At 44.4% G+C, this 20,124-nt stretch overlaps 1 protein-coding gene and 1 pseudogene across 2 annotated transcripts; one reads left to right on the plus strand and one right to left on the minus strand.

The window, feature by feature from the left end:
• Positions 1 to 12,627: 12,627 nt before the first annotated feature.
• Positions 12,628 to 16,270, minus strand: LOC113582847 (uncharacterized; annotated as a pseudogene). Its single transcript, XR_014118261.1, has 4 exons — positions 15,886 to 16,270; positions 15,426 to 15,427; positions 14,362 to 14,793; positions 12,628 to 14,281 (listed from the first exon to the last, which is right to left on the minus strand). The product of XR_014118261.1 is annotated as an uncharacterized LOC113582847 (transcript).
• A 699-nt stretch (positions 16,271 to 16,969) lies between these two features.
• LOC145652058 (uncharacterized) lies at positions 16,970 to 18,985 on the plus strand. Its single transcript, XM_081701401.1, has 2 exons — positions 16,970 to 17,102; positions 17,290 to 18,985. The coding sequence occupies exon 2, from the start codon at positions 17,322 to 17,324 to the stop codon at positions 18,708 to 18,710; it is 1,389 nt and encodes a 462-aa protein (XP_081557527.1). The 5' UTR covers positions 16,970 to 17,102; positions 17,290 to 17,321; the 3' UTR covers positions 18,711 to 18,985.
• The last annotated feature ends 1,139 nt before the right edge of the window (positions 18,986 to 20,124 follow it).

Raw genomic sequence — 20,124 nt, forward strand, 5'->3', positions numbered from 1 at the left:
TGAGTGTGTGTGTATGTGGGTGGGCTACTCACTGTCTCATGTTGTGGTAGACAGATGTACATTGTGTACATATGAGTGTGTGTGTGAATGTGTGTGTGTGTGTGTGTGTGTGTGTGTATGTGTGAGTGTGTGTGTGTGTGTGAGTGTGTGGTGTGTGTGAGTGTGTGTGTGTGGGCGGGCTACTCACTGTCTCATGTTGTGGTAGAGAGGTGTACATTGTGTACATATGAGTGTGTGTGTGAGTGTGTGTTTGTGTGTGAGTGTGTGTGTGTGTGAGCAGGCTACTCACTCTCTCATGTTGTGGCAGACAGATGTACATTGTGTACATATGAGTGTGTGTGTGTGTGTGTGTGTGTGTGTGTGTGTGTGTGTTTGAGTGTGTGTTAGTGTGTTAGTGTGTGTGTGTGTGTGTGTGTGTGTGTGTGTGTGTGTGTGTGTGTGTGTGTGTGTGTGTGTGCCAGGCTGTAGTCACTTAGTCTGTACTTTGTGGTTCTGTGTTTAATATGTCACTGAACAGGTAGTCTGCTACAGTGTAGTGCCATTTTAGGGCCAGATAGTGCAGTTTGCTATGTGCTTGTGATTGCGTGTTTCAATGGGTGATGCAGTTTCGTATCTTGAAGTGTAATAATTTGATTTGGTCTGATTGTTTGTATTTCAGAAACAATCAGGCCCTGATGTGGAACAGTGTTTGTTAATGAATTCAGTGTCAGGACCAGTTGGCTGAAGACATTCTTTTCTCTGCTCAGCTCTTGGCATTGCAGGGCTTTGTAGTGGTAGGTGTAGGGGTTTGTTTTTTTAAATGCAGCCAATATTTAATAATCTTTTTTTTTTTTTTTTTTTTTGAGTAAGAGTGAGAATTAGCCTAATTCATATAGTGATATAGAATTTGATTGCCTTTAAAAAAAATAGAAGTAGTTCAGGACGAACCTAATGGTACCAAGAACTGGTTAGTATAAGTATTGAATATCAATTTGCATGCACTGAATAATGTATGGTTTGGAGAACAATAGTGGAACAGGGACAGGTTTTTATGAAAAAATAAAAATGGTTATGAAGAAAATGTATAAAAGGTGTGCCCACCTGAGACTGTTAGACATTCTCCAGACAACACCTCGTTTGTAACATTGAGCTCACAATAAAGACGGGACCAGCTCTTCTCTTCAATTAATTCCAGAGTCTGCATCTTTATTTCTATTTAGTGTGTATTGAGTAAATAGTCTTGAACTTAAGAAGATCTAGGAAAGACAACGTCCATACAGCAGAATTGGTTTTACAATAGACTGGAATATTTTGAGCCAAATTTGAGTTGGTATTTGGAATGTACATTTGACATTTGATTGCAAATAATGCCCTGTATACCTTTTCTCTCAGATCATGGACTGCTGGATTGAGGTTTCCAGTTTAACTAATCTTCAGTCCTAAATAAATGTAATCTGTACAGGTCGTTCATGTTTATGTCCCTAATGTGAAGCGTGATGTGTTTCCCCGAGATCTGGCTCTTTATTGGAAAGTTAACCTTTTGGTCTTTTCTGGGTTGACTGAAAGGGACCAGGTCTGTCAGTATTGATCCAGCATGTCCAGGACCAGGTCTGTCAGTACTGCTCCAGCAGGTCTAGTTCCAGGTCTGTCTGTACTGCTCCAGCAGGTCCAGGACCAGGTCTGTCAGTACTTCTCCAGCAGGTCTAGGACCAGGTCTCTCAGTACTGCTCCAGCAGGTCCAGGACCAGGTCTGTCAGTACTTCTCCAGCAGGTCTAGGACCAGGTCTGTCAGTACTTCTCCAGTAGGTCCAGGACCAGGTCTGTCAGTACTTCTCCAGTAGGTCCAGGACCAGGTCTTTCAGTACTTCTCCAGCAGGTCTAGGACCAGGTCTGTCAGTACTTCTCCAGCAGTTCTAGGACCAGGTCTGTCAGTACTGCTCCAGCAGGTCCAGGACCAGGTCTGTCAGTACTTCTCCAGCAGGTCTAGGACCAGGTCTGTCAGTACTGCTCCAGCAGGTCCAGGACCAGGTCTTTCAGTACTTCTCTGGCAGGTCTAGGACCAGGTCTCTCAGTACTGCTCCAGCAGGTCCAGGACCAGGTCTGTCAGTACTTCTCCAGCAGGTCTAGGACCAGGTCTGTCAGTACTTCTCCAGCAGGTCCAGGACCAGGTCTGTCAGTACTGCTCCAGCAGGTCCAGGACCAGGTCTGTCAGTACTGCTCCAGCATGTCCAGGTTCTACTGTAGCTCCTGCTCTGTGTGGGACAAAAGAACCAAGTCATCTGGATAAAGCAGAAACTTGAATTCTGAGTTGTGCAGAGTGAGATCAGGCCTGCAGTGCATTCTAAAATCGTGGCCAATTTATTGATATAAATGTTGAATAATGTTGGGCTTAAGCAGCAGACTTGTCTCGCTCCATGCTCCTGAGAAAATTAGGAGGTTTTGCTGCCAATCTTAATACCTCACCTATTGTTTGTGTCCAAGGATTTAATTATGTCATATATTTTACACTCTACACAGCTTTCCAGTAATTTGTAGATTAGACCATTGTGCCAAACTTTGTCAAAAGCTTTTTTGAAGTCTATGATACATGCAAATATTTTTTGTTCTGCTTAACATGTATGTTAATTAGGGTGTTACTGTAGGGTGTAAATATGATCTGATGTGTGGTGATTTGGCTTGAATCTAATATGACTTTTATTCAAGACACTGTGCTTCATAAGAAAGTCTATAATTCTTGAAATAATAATATTACAGTGTACCTTTCCCAGTTTACTGTTCATACAGATGCCTCTGTAATTATTAGGGTCAAATTTATCTCCACTTTAGGAATATAGACTTTACAAAGGAATGTATCTTTTGTCTGTTTATAATTTCTTTGTCAATTTTAAGCCAAATATTATGTGATTTTTCTAATTTCAGAGGAGTTATGCAATTTGACAGTTTTGATTTTATACCAGATAATGATCACGCCTGAATCTCTCCCTCTTTTAATGTTAAAGTGCTTAACAGAGGGATGATGATTTCCTTGTAGTTTACAGGACAGTGAGTCACCAAATCAGATTTGCACCAGGTTTCCTGGAGAATTATAACGTCATTATCTTTTGTGTTATTTGTGAATTCAAAGTTGATACTTTTTTTTACCAAAACAGGGATGACTCTCTGTCTCTCTTTTTCCTTCACTCAGTACAAGAAGAGACAGCAGTTGATTATGGTGCTTCTTCCTCTTCAGCTTTGGCTCCCAAAGCTCTTGGGCTCACACAGAGCATCACAGCTGATAAGAGCAGCAAGGTCACAGCCCCTGTGGTCAATGGCCGGGTGAACATCAGCTTTAAATGAGGTCAAGTCCACAGTCTTCTCAGAAAATAAAACAATTCAACATTATTCACGGTGTGATTTTTAATTCATTACAGACCAAAGATTATGCATAGCAATATATTTGCAACTGCAAGCAATTACTGTGTGATGGTGGCAGCATAGAGGGAGCTAGAGGTGCGGCTGCAAGAAGGTTCTCTTTATTATCCTTATTTCTAGATACATGCAAGTAACGACAAAACGAAAAACAAAATGTGAATGTATTTGGCATGGCTTCTTCGGTCTCATTCCTTCATGTCTTAGTCCGCTAGTGTGCAGCACTGTCATCTGGGACCTGTGGGTTGATATAGAGATGGAGAAAAACAAGGAACAGGTGAGAGGGATTAGTAGGAAGGTGATTGGAAGCAGGGCAGGTGTTTACTGTGATCTCGGGCAGGAGGGGGCATGTCCTTCCTGCTGGAAGACCGGAACCCCAAGACAGAACCCTGCCCCCGGTAGGTCCGTAATAAAGTCTATGGAGATGTGGGTCCATGGTCTCTGAGAAGTGGGTAGAGATAGCAGCTTACCTGCAGGGGGGGTGCGCGAAGTCTTGCTATGAGCATAGTCTGTGCACGAAGTCCTTGTGCATGGCGGGCCACCAATATCTTGCGCTTAATAATTGTGCCGTGCGTGTTGATCCTGGATGTCCTGTTCCAACTGAGGTGTGCACCAGGTGATGAGGTCTCTGTAATGTTTCAGCGGAACAAACAGCGGGTTAGTGGTTTCTATGCTGCAATTCACCTCCCATGTCACAGCGGCCAAGAAGCATGAGGGAGAGAGAACTGGCTGGATGATTGAGCTTCGGCATGATGTTGTTCGGAGAGTGCGTCCACCCTCACGTTTCTCTCTCCTGGCCTGTAAGTGACACGAAACACAAATCTGGAGAAGAGACCACCAAGCCTGCCTAGAGTTTAACCCCTGTGTGCTTTGGAGGTACTCCAGGTTTTTATGATTGGTAATAACTATAAAGGGGTGTCTCACTCTCTCCAGCCAATGCCTCCACTCTTCAAAAGCGAGTTTCTCTGTCCCCTACAACACCATAATTATGTTCGGATGGGCATAATTTCCTAGAAAAGTTAGCTATGGGCCCTATCTTTCCCTCTCTCTGATTCTCTTGGGATAATATCGCTCCTACTCCGACATCTGAGGCATCTAACTCCACAACGATGCGCTTTTCCGGGGTTGGGTTGCTGCAACAAAGGGGTGATAGAAAAGGCAATTTTCAGGTTCTCGAAAGCTCTCTCTGCCACTTCACCCCATTTCAGTCATTTGGCTTTTCACTTTTCAAAGCAAGTCTGTGAGGGGTCTGGTCAGTGTGCTAAAAGCATTGTAACTCCTGGCATATCTGGGGTCTGAGCCAGCCTGTCACTGCTTCTACCTTGCCTGGCTGCATGCGTACGCTACTCTCTCGTATGATGTACCCCAAAAAACTCACCTCTCGGCAGTGAATTTCTCCATTTTGTAGTACAATTGGTTCTTTTAAAGAGTACGGAGAACTGTGTGGACGTCATGCCCATGTTGGTCGAAGGAGGAGGACTAGATCGGGATGTCATCAATATAAGCAATGATTGATCTACCCAGAAACTCCCTTAAGACCTTGTTTATGTACGCCTGAAATATCGAGGGGGTTGTATTTAAACCATACGGCAGAAACAAATACTCATAATGACCTGAGGATGTGCTAAAGCCAGTTTTCCATTCATCCCCTTCCCTTATCCTTATGAGATTGTAAGCACTACGTAGGTCCAATCTAGTGGAATACCAGGCTCCCCTCAACTGCTCAAGTGCAGCAGGAACCAGGGGCAGAGGATAAGGATATTTGGTCAGCAGTTCATTAAGTCCTCTGTAGTGCATACATGGCCTTAATCCTCCATCCTCCATCCATCCTTCTTTACAAAAAAAACACGCTGGCCAAAGCCGGTGATGTGGAGGGGCGTAAATAACCCTGCACCGAAGCCTCATTGATATACTGCACCATGACTCCAGTCTCCTCTTGGAAGAGAGGATAGATCCTGCTTCTTGGAGGTATGGCTTCTTCCTTCAGGTTTAAACACTTCAGCCAGATCTTGGTACTCCCAAGGGACGGTGAAGTCCTTGTTAGCATCAGGGCTCTTAATCGAGGTGGATTGAAAAAGCCCAGACTTATTAGGGAGGCATTGCTTCTCGCAGGAGGCTGCCCACTCGAGTATGTGGTTTTCGGACCACAGCAGGTGAGGGTTGTGTTTATGTAGCCAAGGAAGACCTAATGTGAGAGAGAGAAGGGAGTAAATAAAAGGAAATTTGCTCTACATGATATCTGTTTGTTTCCAAGTGAACACGGGGAGTGACATGGGACAAGTGCTTTTACACTCCATCATGTTACCAGCTGCTCCAGAGTCCACCAATGCTGCTGCAAAAAGCAAGCCTCCCTTGTGCGACACCTTTATCAGTATTTGGAACATCGAAAGGGCTGGGAAGCAACTCACTGGATCGCTCTGCTTTCTCTGCTCTCTGAACCGATGATGCACCCAGGCCCCGCCCAACTGCATGGGTTCTTCCTATGTCTTGGGAGATGAGGCTGGTGATGTAACTTCTCTACACAGTGACCCTTGGGGAATGTGTTGACACTTTTCCTGCAATAGGCGGTCATAAGTGATGGTTAAGTGGACCGTCTCGTTTAATGTAGACACTTCCAACTTGCAGGCTAATTCAGCCTGTAGTTCTCCCCTCAATCCTTTCAGGAACATGTCTATCAGCACCGGCTTGTTCCAGCGAGATCCTGCTGCCAGTGTCCTGAACCCCACAGCATAGTGAGTTGCCTTTATTTAACCCCTGCTTCATCCTGAGTAGGGCTTGCCCGCAGATCTTTCCTTGACAGGGGTGATGAAATATGGCCTTGAGTTCCAGTATGAACCCGGGATAGTTGTTCCAAAGCGGGGTGTAATTAACTACCAGGGCAGCTCCGCAGGCACGGGCTCTCCCGGTTAGTCTGGAGATCACAAATGCCACCTTGGCATGATCTGGCAGAAGGGGCCGGCACCTGAAGAACAGTTCACGTTGCACCACGAACCCCTTGCCGCTTCTCCTCCAAAGACCTTAGGGGTGGCGATAAGACACTTTACCCCTTCCTGGACTGAGGAGGTAGTAGGAATAGTTGTTCGGCTCTCTGGGCTTGTGCTGATACTAGTCACACATTGCCCAAGGCTCTGGACCCCAGACTCCTGCCTCTGTTGTTCAAGTGTTGTCATTTGAACAGTGAGCAGATTTGCCCAATCAGGGCTGCATGCTCCCTGAGGGCTGCACATTCTGTGACGGTGGCGGCCGGAGGCGCGGCTGCAAGAAGGTGCTCTTTATTATCCATATTTCTAGATACATGCAAGTAACGACAAGACAAAAACAAAAGGTGAATGTATTTGGTGTTGCTTCGTCCGTCTCGTTCCTTCAGCTCTTAGTCCGCTGATGTGCAGCACTGTCATCAGGGACCTGTGGGTTGATATAGAGAGGGAGAGAAACAAGGAAAAGGTGAGAGGGATTAGTAGGAAGGTGATTGGGAGTAGGGCAGGTGTTTACTGTGATCCCAGACAGGAGGGGGAGTATCCTTCTTGTTGGACGACCCGCCAACTGCGACATACTTGTAACGCGTGGTGGCCCGAGTGCCGAAGCGCGAGGAGCAGGATACACAGACTCCATTGATGTGGCTGAACATTTATTTACACAGAACGATAACGGCACTCACAAGTATTACACACAAAGAACATGAACATGTAACGGTTAACGTTAAACAAGCACAATAAACATGCATACATTCAACAATGACAAAAAGAACATTAACCTTGACATTAATACGTTACATCAACAATGACCAACAATCCTGCACACTATGACAAGCGTTTAAATACATAGACAGGACGAGGTGTGTGCAGTCATGGCCACAAACGAGAATCCTCCCACTGCACGTGGTGGGCCAAACCACGTGACTCGCGGTAGACGAGTGTTCCATGACAATACTGTTACAAGCTGTTTGTTATAATATATAACAAACCATGTCATTTTCTAGTCTATTTCTTTACATACCAAAATTAACTAGTATTTTTACACACACACACACACACACACACACAAACACAAATGCATATTTATGAGCTAACCATGTGATAGTATATGGGCTTGGTATGACTGGAACAGTACTATCACTGCCCCTACTCATCAACTCCCTTTGGAACTTAGTTGCCTCATCATTATGTATCTTACTCATGAATCTTTTACTGAACGTCCTGCAGCAACTCTATTTATCTATCCATCCATCCATCTGTGTGAGACAGTGATGAAGACATTAATGGTGCCTCTTCCTCATTAACAAGGCACCTGAGGTCACACAGAACATCACAGCTCAGGACAGGAAGGTCACGTCTTCCGTTATATCAGGGGTGACATTCAATCACTCAGTGAATTTCATGTTTAATTCTGTAGTCTTCTCACAAAACAATGCAATGTGACATTATTTGATGTGTGATATTTATCGACATTACAAAATAAGTAATTACAGATTATGAACTGCGTTGTAAAATTTATATGACAAATTAATATGTTCTTTTTATCGAATTACAAAATTAAGATAGCTTCTGGAGTTTTTAATCTACACATTATCTTAGTTGAATATATCATACACAAAATAAATAACAAATTAAAATAAATAAAAAATAAATAATATCCCCATGAGATTATAGATTTAGATTTGTACAAAATGAGGCATAATGCAAACAGTACAGTAGGCATGTTTAGTACCCAGTCCAGTAATGCTGAATGTAATGGCAGTGTTGTAATAGACACAGTGCAGGTGTACAGTGTCCAAACCTCACTGCTGTGGAAAGCTTTGAGTTGGTGTAGGAGGTGGTCATGAATCTGGTGGTCATTTGAATGAAGATAATCATTTCTACCCAATACACACAGTCTACGTCATGGTCAGTGTAATATGTTAGGCAGCCATTACAGTGCCAATGTAACATACATAGCAGTTCTGGACTTTATGGACTACTTCTTGACTTGTTGTATTACAGTGTTTAACTGCATTTTAATATCTGTTGTGTCTATCAATGAATATTTATATTTGATCTATTACACCTAACAGCTGAAAGCACCTTCTACACATGGGAAAAAAAAAATTGGAAAGTACTTTACTCATTGCTCCATGGTCACATGAGCCCATCCCCATCCCACCCACCTCATTAATATGCAATTTCTCATGTCTGCAGCATGCTCCTCCCATTATCACACACAGCTGGAGCTAATTTCAGGGAGGATCACCAGCACTATAAAAGACTGGCTCCCCACCACATGGAGAGAGACATATGTGTATATAGATGTTGGGGCAGGTTCTCTTGGGGTTGAGCACTCTGAACCCAAGACTCACTGAGCTTAAACTTTCCTTCACTGGTGAAGTGGGTAGCCAGCGTACACACCTTCTGAGCTTTTCTTCGCATAAATGTACTTTTGGAAAACTGGCCAACATTTACACACGTCTGTCTAATGAAGGAATTAGTTCAGGTTTTGAACCAGGGGCTTTCAGTCTTGGGTTCAGTTCTGCATTAGTCCACTGGATAGTTTCATGATGTCTGCTGGACATGCTGTGACGAGATGTATCCCAACAACTGAGGCCAATCAACCATACTTACCTGTAATAAAGCAATAACCCACGAGAGGCTGTGTTTGTCTTCCTAAGTAACACAACATCAAAGATCTATTCAATGGACAAAACAGGCTTAATTATTAAGATGATTATTTATTTATAGGCTTTTTAATATATATTTTTATATCAAATATTTTTATATTAACAACAAAAAATATTTAATGTGTTAATATACAAAAAGTGTAGTCTTGGAGTACAAGTAAATTAAACTTTGGTTGCCAAGCAACACAAAGGACAAAAATTTGGCTATTTCAGTAGCTTAATGATTAGGTTTATTGTTTATGCTTATGTGGATATTTCCAATGATAGTACATGACTTGAAATAGTGCTCAACATTTTCAGTCTTCCCCGCTGGTGGGCTGGAGGGGTGTCGCTCCACGCATGTGCGTTTTGATAATGCCGTTCAAGCGAGGATGTTGCTCAAGCATCTCCGCTCATTATAGTTGGGCTGCAGTATGACTGTAGAGATGATGCACTCCAGAGACCAGTCACAGCCATTATTTTCCTTGCCTCTATCCCAGCATCTGAAAGTCTCTGCACTGAGGTATTTCTGCAGACAGTGGTTGGTGTATATGGTTTAATGCCAGCTGCCTTGCAAATTCTAGACAGCATGGTGCCAAAAAGGTTTACTCCCATATGCTCTCTGGAGTACCCAAAGTGAAAATCAAATATGAGATAATGTAACTTACACAATGATTGTTACATTATTGCCAACAGAGACTGCACATTTATGGTATTTTTATATTAAATAAAAAATTATTTTACATTATAAAGAGTTAGAAGAAAATCAATTAATTTATAAATTACCATACATCGAATAAACATTAATTACCATATATCAAATACATATTAATTACCATACATCAAATACCTATTAATTACCATAGACTGCTGGTATTGTTTGTCCTCTTTGGATGGAGAAAAAATGCCGGTGGATTTGGATGAAAAACAGAGATATATTTATCCATTGGGCAACTGGACACAGCCGGTCCCCTGTCTGCTCATACATGAATCCTCGTCAGCTCTCTTTGGCGCTCTCACTGGGCGCTTTCTGTTTTTTAGTGGCTTCATTCAAACCATTCTTGTCTTTGCAGATGACAAATGACTCGGGCTTCAGTTGCCAGTTTCCTTCTTTGGGTCTCCTTCCCAGATGCAGTTGCACATCAAACCAAATTTCCAGCCGGTGTGCTTGGATTGAAATCTTCACCCGATATTGCTGGGTAATGTAAAAACCTGTCTTGATCCTCTGTGCGAAGTTTTTTTAAAACTCCAACAAAAACATTGTTGCTAGAGGTAAACTCAGGACCTTTCAGGATATACCAAGACAGACTGAGCGGTGGCTCATTGATGTATCTGTTCAGTCCCGCACGTAAATCCACATAGCTGCTGAAGCCATAGCAGTCACCTTTTCCATTCTTCGCCTAAAACTGACGAAGAACCTGGTTTAGCTCTGGTTTGGACACTTTTTCAAAATCCATAGATACGTTTTTCTCAGCACACCAAGTCCAAAAACAGCAAACAGTCCACATGGTCTGTTTCACAGTTGCCTCTTCGGTTCGGAATTTTTCTAGTACTTCTATTTCTCTGTAATTAATTTCAGCATATCTTCTTACTTTTTCCTTTTCCTCAAATCTGTCCATCTCTTCACAATGTGTGTTCACCGTTAACGAGTAAATCATCAGATATGTCCTCTTCATGTTGTGGATTTGTCTGCTTTCTCAACAATATCAATAGGAGTCTTTAAGGTATTTTCTGCTTCATCTGAAACAGACTCTTTTCCTTGTACATGCTGCCTTATCCTTTCCATGACAGTCTCATTGTCATCTTCCATGGAAGAGGCATGATCAGTGTAGAGTAATTCTCCTTAAAAAAAATAGTAATTAAATAAAAATTAATTTGCTCTTAAGATATATCAATAACATGCTTGCAAGCTGTAAAAACAGGTGTACTGTAATACTGCTCAAATTATTTTAGTAATTATTTATTTAGAATTACTAATACTATGTTCAAGATTTATCAAATTTAATGTGGAAATAAATATTACTATGCATGTGTCACGTCTACAGACTGGCGCATTCCCCGTTTCCCAGGCAACCTAGTAACTTCAGGGTTTTCGTCATTCTCTGTGGTTCCATCTCCTCCGCTTTGTCTCCAGCTGTTTCTAGTTTATCCCTGATTATATAGTCTTATAAAAACCCCGTCCCTACGTATATTGTTGGTTGGTGATTGTTTCTTCTCGCGCCTTCGTTGATATAGGCTTGATAATATGTCTTTGTTGGTTAGTTCTCGTCGGTCTTATTCTCGCTTTATTTTGCTAAGAGTGTGTTTCCGTCTTTTATTGTGTTTGTGATAAGAACCTGTGTTACACATAGCTCCTTGCTCCTATTTTGTTTGTTTAAATCTCACTTGTACTCTCCCTCTGTATTTGCCGTCTACGCTGTCTTTCCCGTTAACGTTTACCCGGTATTGCTGTCTATCTTTGATTTTGTTCAGTGTTAGTTTATTAAAACTAAGTATTACTTTATTCTATTTGTCACGCTATTTGTTATGTTTTCCCTCGTTAGTTCTATTTCACGTAACATGCAAGGCGTCAGCACTTCGCACGTGTGTTCGCCCTCGCTGACCACCCCTTGAAATACATGAAATACAGAAAAAGTGTTAGGCTTTCTGTTATCACTTGTCACAGCCACAGATTCTGGAGACTTTCTGTTCTTTGTTAAATGCTAGCTTCATGGATTTAGCTAGTTTACTAACTAAAATGCTGGCTAAAGAGATTGAATGAATAAAATTATAACTTTCCTATAAGTGAGAATACTCCAAATATTGCAAATGCCATCACTTACCAATAGGAGATGAGTCCTGAATCATGGAAATAATTTCATGGGCTAGGTAGAGTTTTGTTCTTTTTAGAGCAGCTGCCATTTTGAAAAGCGTCTAAAATTGCCCAAGTCATATTGTCTTGACTTGAGCAAAATAAAATTGTTCGTCACACTCCTGACATAGGCCATTATATTACAGGGATAGAATCACATGATCTGTTAAGTGAGGACATATTTTACCAGAGGTGGCCAGCAAGGTGAGGAGGTGATTTGGGGAAAAAAAAACAAAAACAAAACTTTGGTCAAAAAAATTACGTGGGCCATTATTTTAGGAACGTGTGGAGGATTTTACAACTTCCACTAGGGTTCAACCAGTCAGATTTTAGGATGAGAACTATGCAGTCTATACTTTTATAATGACTGTTATTAATTTTGATAAAATAAACTTTATTCAATTTTATTATTTAAAACATGAGACTTGCCTAGTTTCTCAACTTTGATTCTGGGCTCCTGTATTCTACTGGTGTTCTCCTACCCCACCACTGCTCCAACTCAACAACCTTTGGGCACTTGGTAACCTTATCATTCTGTATCTTACTCCTGAATTCTTTACTGAAAGTCTGCCAGCAGATCTTCCCCCATCCCCTTCCTTCTGTGCTTTATTCTCTCTTTCTGCACCCCTCTCAGTATGACACACTGATGAAGGTGCCTTTTCTTTTAGCTCAGGCTCCCAGGGCACCTGAGGTCAAACAGAACATCACAGCTGAGGACAGCAAGGTCACAGCTCCTATTATATCAGGAATGACATTGTCAGTCAGTGAATTTCACTTTTAATTGAGGACAGCTCTAGCTCCTTCTCAGAAAAGAAGGCAAAGTTTTAGATTTGCCATATGTAACAAATTCACAGGAACGCTTCCCTGGAAAATTAGGATACTTAATAACTAAATTGGTTAATTACTTGATAACTTGTTTGCTGTACCGCTCACTGTAGGCATACCTCAAAAATGGCAAAGCGGTGACATCACAACTGTTACACGTGACCGACAAAGACAAGGCAACCTGGGAAATGTAGTTCAAAATGCATGTGAGAAAGGAAATTAAACATTTTGGAAACTCCACAAAACATTATTTGTGATAGTGACCTGTTAATCATGACAAAGCATGGTTTTAAACCTCTCTCGCATTAAAGATTACACTCCTCTTAAGGATACCGCTACATATACAATTTTGCCATCATTGTACAGTATTATCATACAACAGTAGTCACATGGTTGTGGGCATCTACGACTCTCTTTAGACACTGTTACAGTCGCATCTTTAGCTTCAGTGTGTGTTGTCTGGTGCCTGTAAAATGGTGACTTGGCAAAGCTCCTCCCACAGATGGAGCATGAGTACGGCTTCTCCCCCATGTGTATTTTGTAATGCGTCTTCAGGTCACCGAGGCACACAAACATCTTGTCGCAGTGCAAGCATCAGAAAGGCCTCTCACCCGTGTACGCGCCGCGAGGTACGTGCAGTGGCTGAATGCCTTGCCGCACTGCCCACACCGATACGGCTCCATGTGCGTCCGCTGGTGGTTATTAACGTTCGATGGGTGGGAGAACCTCTTACTGCATTGCGCACATTGGCCTTTCCCCCGTGTGCGTCCTGTGGTGGGTTTTGAGGTCACTGGGCCGCACAAACGTTTTCTCGTACTAGGAGCACCAGTAGGGCCGCTCCCCCATGTGGATCCTCTGGTGGTTGGTAAGGCTGGCTGAGTGTGTGAAGGTCTTGTCATCGCACTGAGGGCAGTGGTAAGGCTTCTCTTTGGTATGGGTCCTCTGGTGGTTCTTCAAGATGGAGGAGTAGGAGAACTGTATGCCACAGGTGGGACACTGGTAGGGTTTCTCACCTGAGTGCATGCGCTGGTGGATTTTGAGGTTTTCCAGACACGTGCACGTCTTGCCGCATTGCGTGCACTGGTATGGCTTCTCACCCGTGTGCATGCGCTGGTTGATCTTCAGCACGGACAGCTGTGAGAACATTTTCCGACAGACAGTGCACAGATGGGGCTTCTCACCGGTGTGCACCTGCCGGTGTTTCTTCAGGTTTCCAGAATGGCCAAAGCTCTGATCGCACCGGCTGCAGTGGTAGCGCTTCTCACCAGTGTGGATCTGCTGGTGGATCGCAAGACTCGTTGAGCAGCGGAAGCCACAGTTACAGTGAGGACACTGGTAGCACTTCCCTTCCACGTGGGTGCGGAAATGAGTCTTAAAGTCCCTCAAGAGCGCAAAGCTCTTGCCACAATAGTAACACCGGAAACGCCTCTCTTCGCTGCATGTCCTTGCGTATCTTTTAAGGTAAGCTTGTTTAGGGAAGGTAATTCTGCACTGTGAGTAAAGCTTTAGTCCACTGCATAGGTTCATATGGTTGTCCACTGGAAATGCTGTGAAGAGACTTTTGCCAACAACTGAGGCCAACCAATCACCTGTAATTACCATTTTACCACAATTAATAACGCATTACTTACTTTTAAATGAAAAAACAGAATAAAAGCACATCACTCACCTGAAGTAACTACTTTCTCATCACTGGTTCTGGGCTCCAGTACTCTCCTGGTGTTCTCTAGCTTCACTGCACACAGATCCAGTGGTGTCTGCTGGTCTTCATCCTTGTATACAGGGTACACGAGTTGCAGGGGGTCTGGTTCAGTTTTACAAGCAGATGTGAGCCCAGGGACATCCCCCATTTTCTGAGAAATGCTCTGGCAGTCACTTTGACACACAGCATCCTGTGTTTCTACAGGGTGGCCTGCAGGGGGCAGACTGGGCTTGTCATCAGCTTGCTGCAGATCACACTGACCTCCGTGTGTGTACAGAGAGACATTTCTTTAGGATTTGGCTCTGCTTTCAAAATGGCCAAGAGACTGGGTTCATCCTCTAGCTCCTGCACTGTAAGCTGCTCTCCACTGTCTTCATACTGAAAGTCATCAAATTCCACCTATAAAGCACAAAACCAACAAAGGTTCAGACATTGATATCAGTTGTCGATGACTGATCAAAAATCAAAAACTGACACAGCGCAATATATATTGAGGCTGAGCTATTGTCTCTTGTAATTTAATGAATTGTATTCCTTTTGCAAAAGGTTGAAGCAAACTAAATATTAGGCTTCAACTTTTTTTTTTTGTCTTTTTCAATTAAATTCCAACCCAAGGGCTGCACACACAAGACACACCAACCTCCGGGGTCCCTCTGAATTAATTAACTGCCTCTGTGCATCTGCATGATTGCACTCTGCTATTCGCCTGTTTCAGCAGTGACATCTTAAACCCGCAACTGCACCAGCCACAAGGGAGCAGCCACACCGCATCACAGATGGGAACAATCAGTCTCCAAGTATAGCCAGTTTGTGAAGTGCAATGAAATGTACTTTTGCAAAAGCAATTAAGAGAGTAATTAATTCTCAAAAAAAAGCGTTCCACGCCATTTTGCTTACGCAATATAAAAAAAAAAGCTTCTGGTGCAATATCTTGGCATCAAAGATAGAAATGTTTCTACTTTTCAACAGTAATAGTATTGAATTGCTGTGCTGAGTCTTCCTTCTATGTGAATGGGAGCTGCAGTTACCACTTCTCAGCGGAGTTCCATGTTTTCCCGCTCCAACGCACCCGAATCCCATGCTGACGGCTTTATAACCAGCCAGATGGCTGGTTCAGGACCGTCACAGCATGGAAAGCAATGGACTCTGCACATAGGGAACTTTACGGAACCTAACCTTTTAAAAATGCCTCACCGAAGACACTGGCTTGTCTTACATCCACTCAAACATTGAAGTTTGTTGCCTTTATAAAAAGAAAGCGCAAAGAAACAATAATGGGAAAACAAACTCTACATTCAAGTCTAATAATGACCGAGGTTCTCATGAGTTTAACTTAGTTTCAGGCACTCGTCCGATGCACAGTTCACGAGATCCCACTCGGCTAAGTAATCCCTTCATGATCCGAACGCGGACGTTTAAAACCCGGAAGCCATAAACTGTGTCGTGCGTTGGTTCGTGTCGAGAACTCAACGGACTATTTCATAAACGAACCTCTGCGCAATTCTTCCTCTTCCTTCCATTTTAATTTAGCCTCCAGTGACGTTATCAACTTCCTCAGATGCGTGTTTTCTGTTTGCAGACCTTCAAGAATTCCAATATTCAGCATAGTCAGATGGGTCCCGACCGATTTCGTGCAACTGTTGTCAGATTCATTTGTGCGATGCAACGTTACTCTCAATTCCCTGTCAACATCGGTGCTAACGTTTAACATTCTCGGTGTGCAGCGTGTAGCAGGCAGGATAAAAGTAGAAATAAATCACTAGGGATTATTTTTTAAAACTCCGGGCTTGAACATTAACTGTTAACGACACATAGTGCACACGGAATGCGCAAGCGCGGAGACTGAAGAAGTCTCTGGAACAAACAATACACAATGTTATTAATAATTCGCTTTATAGTTGTCCAATTCACGTTTGTCAACGTTTCCAAATAACATTAAAGATTCTGAATTCGGTAAATGACATTTTCTGAGGATAAGCAGAACAGGCGGTTTGTTTGTTCTACTTCTTCTGTGTGGAAATGGCGATTTTAACAAGCAGAGAACCGAATACCGACACCTCCAGGTAAGAAAAAAAGTAATAATAATAATTAATGTAAACGGCGTGTAGTGGATGAAGCCAACAAAGCAGGTGCATACATACATTGCTGCCCCGCCCCGCCCCCTTGCGAGGGTTATTATATTGATTGCAAAATGCAACTACAGGTGAAACCGCAGGCCGCAGGCTGGATGTTAGCCTGGCATACCTCTATTAATTTGTCCTACTTTGTCCCTTTTTCATTATCATTTATAGATTAATTTACAAACCTCGCTGAATTATGAGCCACAGTTGTCGAAACGTCACTTAGCCAAACGTTTACTCGTTACTAAGGCTAACTGCACATTATCCAGCTAGTGTGGACTGCGCAGTGAAGCATTAGTGAAGCATTCAATATGACAGCATTCTTTCAAGATAGCAACGTAAGAGCAGAGGACAGAGCGGGTAGGTTTTATCGAGTTTTATCTGACATGCGATTCAGGGACCTACAAAACGTCAGAACATTCCGAAAACGCAAAAACAAACAAACAAACAAACAAGCCCCGCCCCCAATAAATAAATAAATAAATAAAAAAAACTAAGAAGCGCAAACAGAAATCACCCATGTCGGAAACCAGGTATCAGTGAAAGCAAAACTAAAGACCGACGAGGAGAACCAATTCCAAAATAGAGGTTTGTACTTGACAGATACGGTTGGTTTATGAATATCCGTCTCATTGCACTGGTATATATATTGGTGTAAAAACTCTGTGCTTGTCGTTAAGTACTGCTCACCACTTGCTATTGTCGGATGCAGACCTTTTTATTTACCGCGGGAATTCAGCTCCGTGTTTATAATCATGCGGTACATTCCACCCAGCGCGAACACACGAGAGGCTCTCCAGGAGCTGTATGGAGCCATCAGTGAACTGCAGAACGTTCATCCAGACGGACTGTTTATTGTCGCCGGAGCCTTCAACCACGCAAATCTCAAGTCAGTACTGCCAGTACATTTCCGATGCGTACCGGGCGGAGCCCCGCCCCCACCTCGGATACTCTGATCACATGTCTGTAATGTTGATTCCTGCATATAGACCGATCGTCAGACGCTCGAAACCGCTTCTGAAGCAGGTGAGAACCTGGCCAGCAGGAGCCATCTCTGCTCTTCAGGACTGTTTTGAGCAGACGACTTGGATCACGTTCAAGGAGGCTGCTACTGACGGTGGCACTGTTAACCTGGAAGAGTATACAGCATCAGCAACTGGCTACATCAGCAAGTGCATTGATGATGTTACTGTCTCCAAGACCATCACCACACGCCCCAACCAGAAGCCATGGATGACTGCTGAGGTGCGCATGCTACTGAGTTCCCGTGACTCAGCCTTCAGATCAGGTGACAGAGAGGCTCTCAGGAAAACAAGAGCCAAACTGTCACGTGCAATCAGGGAAGCAAAGCGTGCACATGCACAGAGGATCCATGGACAGTTCAAAGACACTGGTGACACACGGCGCATGTGGAAGGGCATTCGGGCCATTACTAACTACAGGAAAACACCACCTTCCTGTGACAGTGATGCCATCCTCCCAGATGCACTGATTGACCTCTATGCACGGTTTGAAACACAGAACAACGTTGCAGCAGAAAAGTCCATCCCTCCGCAAAATGACCAGGTGCTGTGCCTGACGGGGGCTGATGTCAGGCGTAGTCTGTGTGGAGTTAACCCCCGGAAAGCTGCTGGACCAGACAACATCCCGGGTCGTGCGCTCAGAGAATGTGCTGACCAGCTTGCAGATGTCCTGACAGACATCTTCAATATCTTTCTGAGCTGCGCCGTGGTCCAAACATGCTTCAAGACCACCACCATCGTCCCCGTGTCTAAGAAGCCCACGGTGTCGTGTCTCAATGACTACCGTCCCATCGCACTCACATCCATCATCATGAAGTGCTTCGAGAGACTCATCATTAGACACATCAAGACCCAGCTTCCCCCTTCTCTGGACCCCTTGCAGTTCGCGTACCGCCCCAACCGCGCTACAGATGATGCCATCTCTACCACACTTCATCTGGCACTCACACATCTGGATAAAAAGGGCACCTACGTAAGAATGCTGTTCATAGACTTCAGTTCAGCATTCAACACCATTGTTCCTCAGCATCTGATTGGAAAGTTGAGCTTACTGGGCTTGAACACCTCCCTCTGCAACTGGATCCTGGATTTCTTGACTGGTAGACCTCAGTTTGTCCGGATTGGGAGCAGCACTTCCAACACCACCATGCTGAGTGTTGGATGGCGCCGGTGAGGTCGGCTGCCGTCATGACTGCTCCGTCCACACCTGGCACTTTTTTCGCTCTTTTCACTATCTTTTTCGCTCTTTTCGCTCTTCCCACTACCCCTGATTTCTCCGCAGCCCTTCTCTACACACCACGGCACGTATCTCGTACAGCAGAGACGCCCTTATTTCTCTTAATCTACATAGCACTCACCTCAAGCCGTCTGTAACCCCGGACCCAAGATGGCCGACGGAGATCCTGAGGGAAAACAAAAGACGCGGCGCGAGGTAAAGGCCTCGAGGGAAGCGAGCTGGCGTCAGGAACAGGCTGAGGGCTCGGGCACACCGAGCTCCCTTACCTAGCATCCTGCTAGCCAACGTCCAGTCTCTGGATAACAAGCTCGATGACCTCCGGGCCAGGATAAAGTTCCAGAGGGACATTCGGGACTGCAATCTCCTCTGCTTCACCGAGTCGTGGCTGAACCCAGCGGTACCAAACCACGCTATCCAGCCGGCCGAGTTCTTCTCGGTTCACCGCATGGACAGGACGGCAGATTCGGGGAAGTCGAGAGGCGGCGGAGTGTGTGTGATGGTAAACAACAGCTGGTGCAACAATGCCAATGTTGTTACTCTCGCCTGCTCCTGCTCACCCAACCTGGAGCTGCTCGCCCTCAAGCTTCGTCCTTTCTACCTTCCCCAGGAGTTCACTTCGGTCATCATCAACACCATGTACATCCCACCTCAGGCTAACATGGACACTGCACTGTGTGAACTTCATGAGGCTCTCACACAGTTTCAGGCACAGCACCGGGACGCTGCACTTATTGTGGTTGGGGATTTCAACAGCGCTAACCTCAAGCGTGCGGTGCCCAACCTTTACCAGCACGTAACCTTCCCCACCAGGGGAAATAGGACACTAGACCACTGCTACACCCCATACAAGGACAGTTACAATCCACTAGCTCATCCACCGTTTGGTAAGTCAGACCACGCCGCCATCTTCCTCCTACCAAAATATAAACAACGGCTGAAACGGGAAGCTTCGAGGCTACATCTAGCAGCGCTAATGCTAGCAGCACAAATGCTAACAGCGCCAATGCTAACGGCGCTAGTGCTAACAGCGCCAATGCTAACGGCGCTAGTGCTAATGGCACTATCGGCACAGCCGATGTCACATGCGCGGGGCCCACCATAGAACAGCGCCCTCTCATCATCACGGAGAGTGACGTGAGGAGAGTGTTTAAAAGGGTGAATACCAGGAAGGCGATGGGACCAGATGGTATCTGCGGGAGGGTCCTCAAAGCCTGTGCAGATCAGCTAGCCCCGGTATTCTGACGCTCGGTATTGTCCCGTCCAGCTTCAAGCGGTCCACCATCGTCCCCATCCCGAAGAAACCTCGACCCTCCGACCTCAATGACTACCGCCCTGTCGCCCTCACATCAGT

The sequence above is a fragment of the Electrophorus electricus genome, chromosome 18 (assembly GCF_041902795.1).
Source record: "Electrophorus electricus isolate QZ-2024a chromosome 18, ASM4190279v1, whole genome shotgun sequence".
In the NCBI taxonomy this organism is placed as follows: domain Eukaryota; kingdom Metazoa; phylum Chordata; class Actinopteri; order Gymnotiformes; family Gymnotidae; genus Electrophorus; species Electrophorus electricus.

Bases quoted from the DNA above. Each gene is read 5' to 3' on its own strand.
- LOC145652058 (XM_081701401.1), top strand. From the start codon at position 17,322: ATGGAGCCATCAGTGAACTGCAGAACGTTCATCCAGACGGACTGTTTA.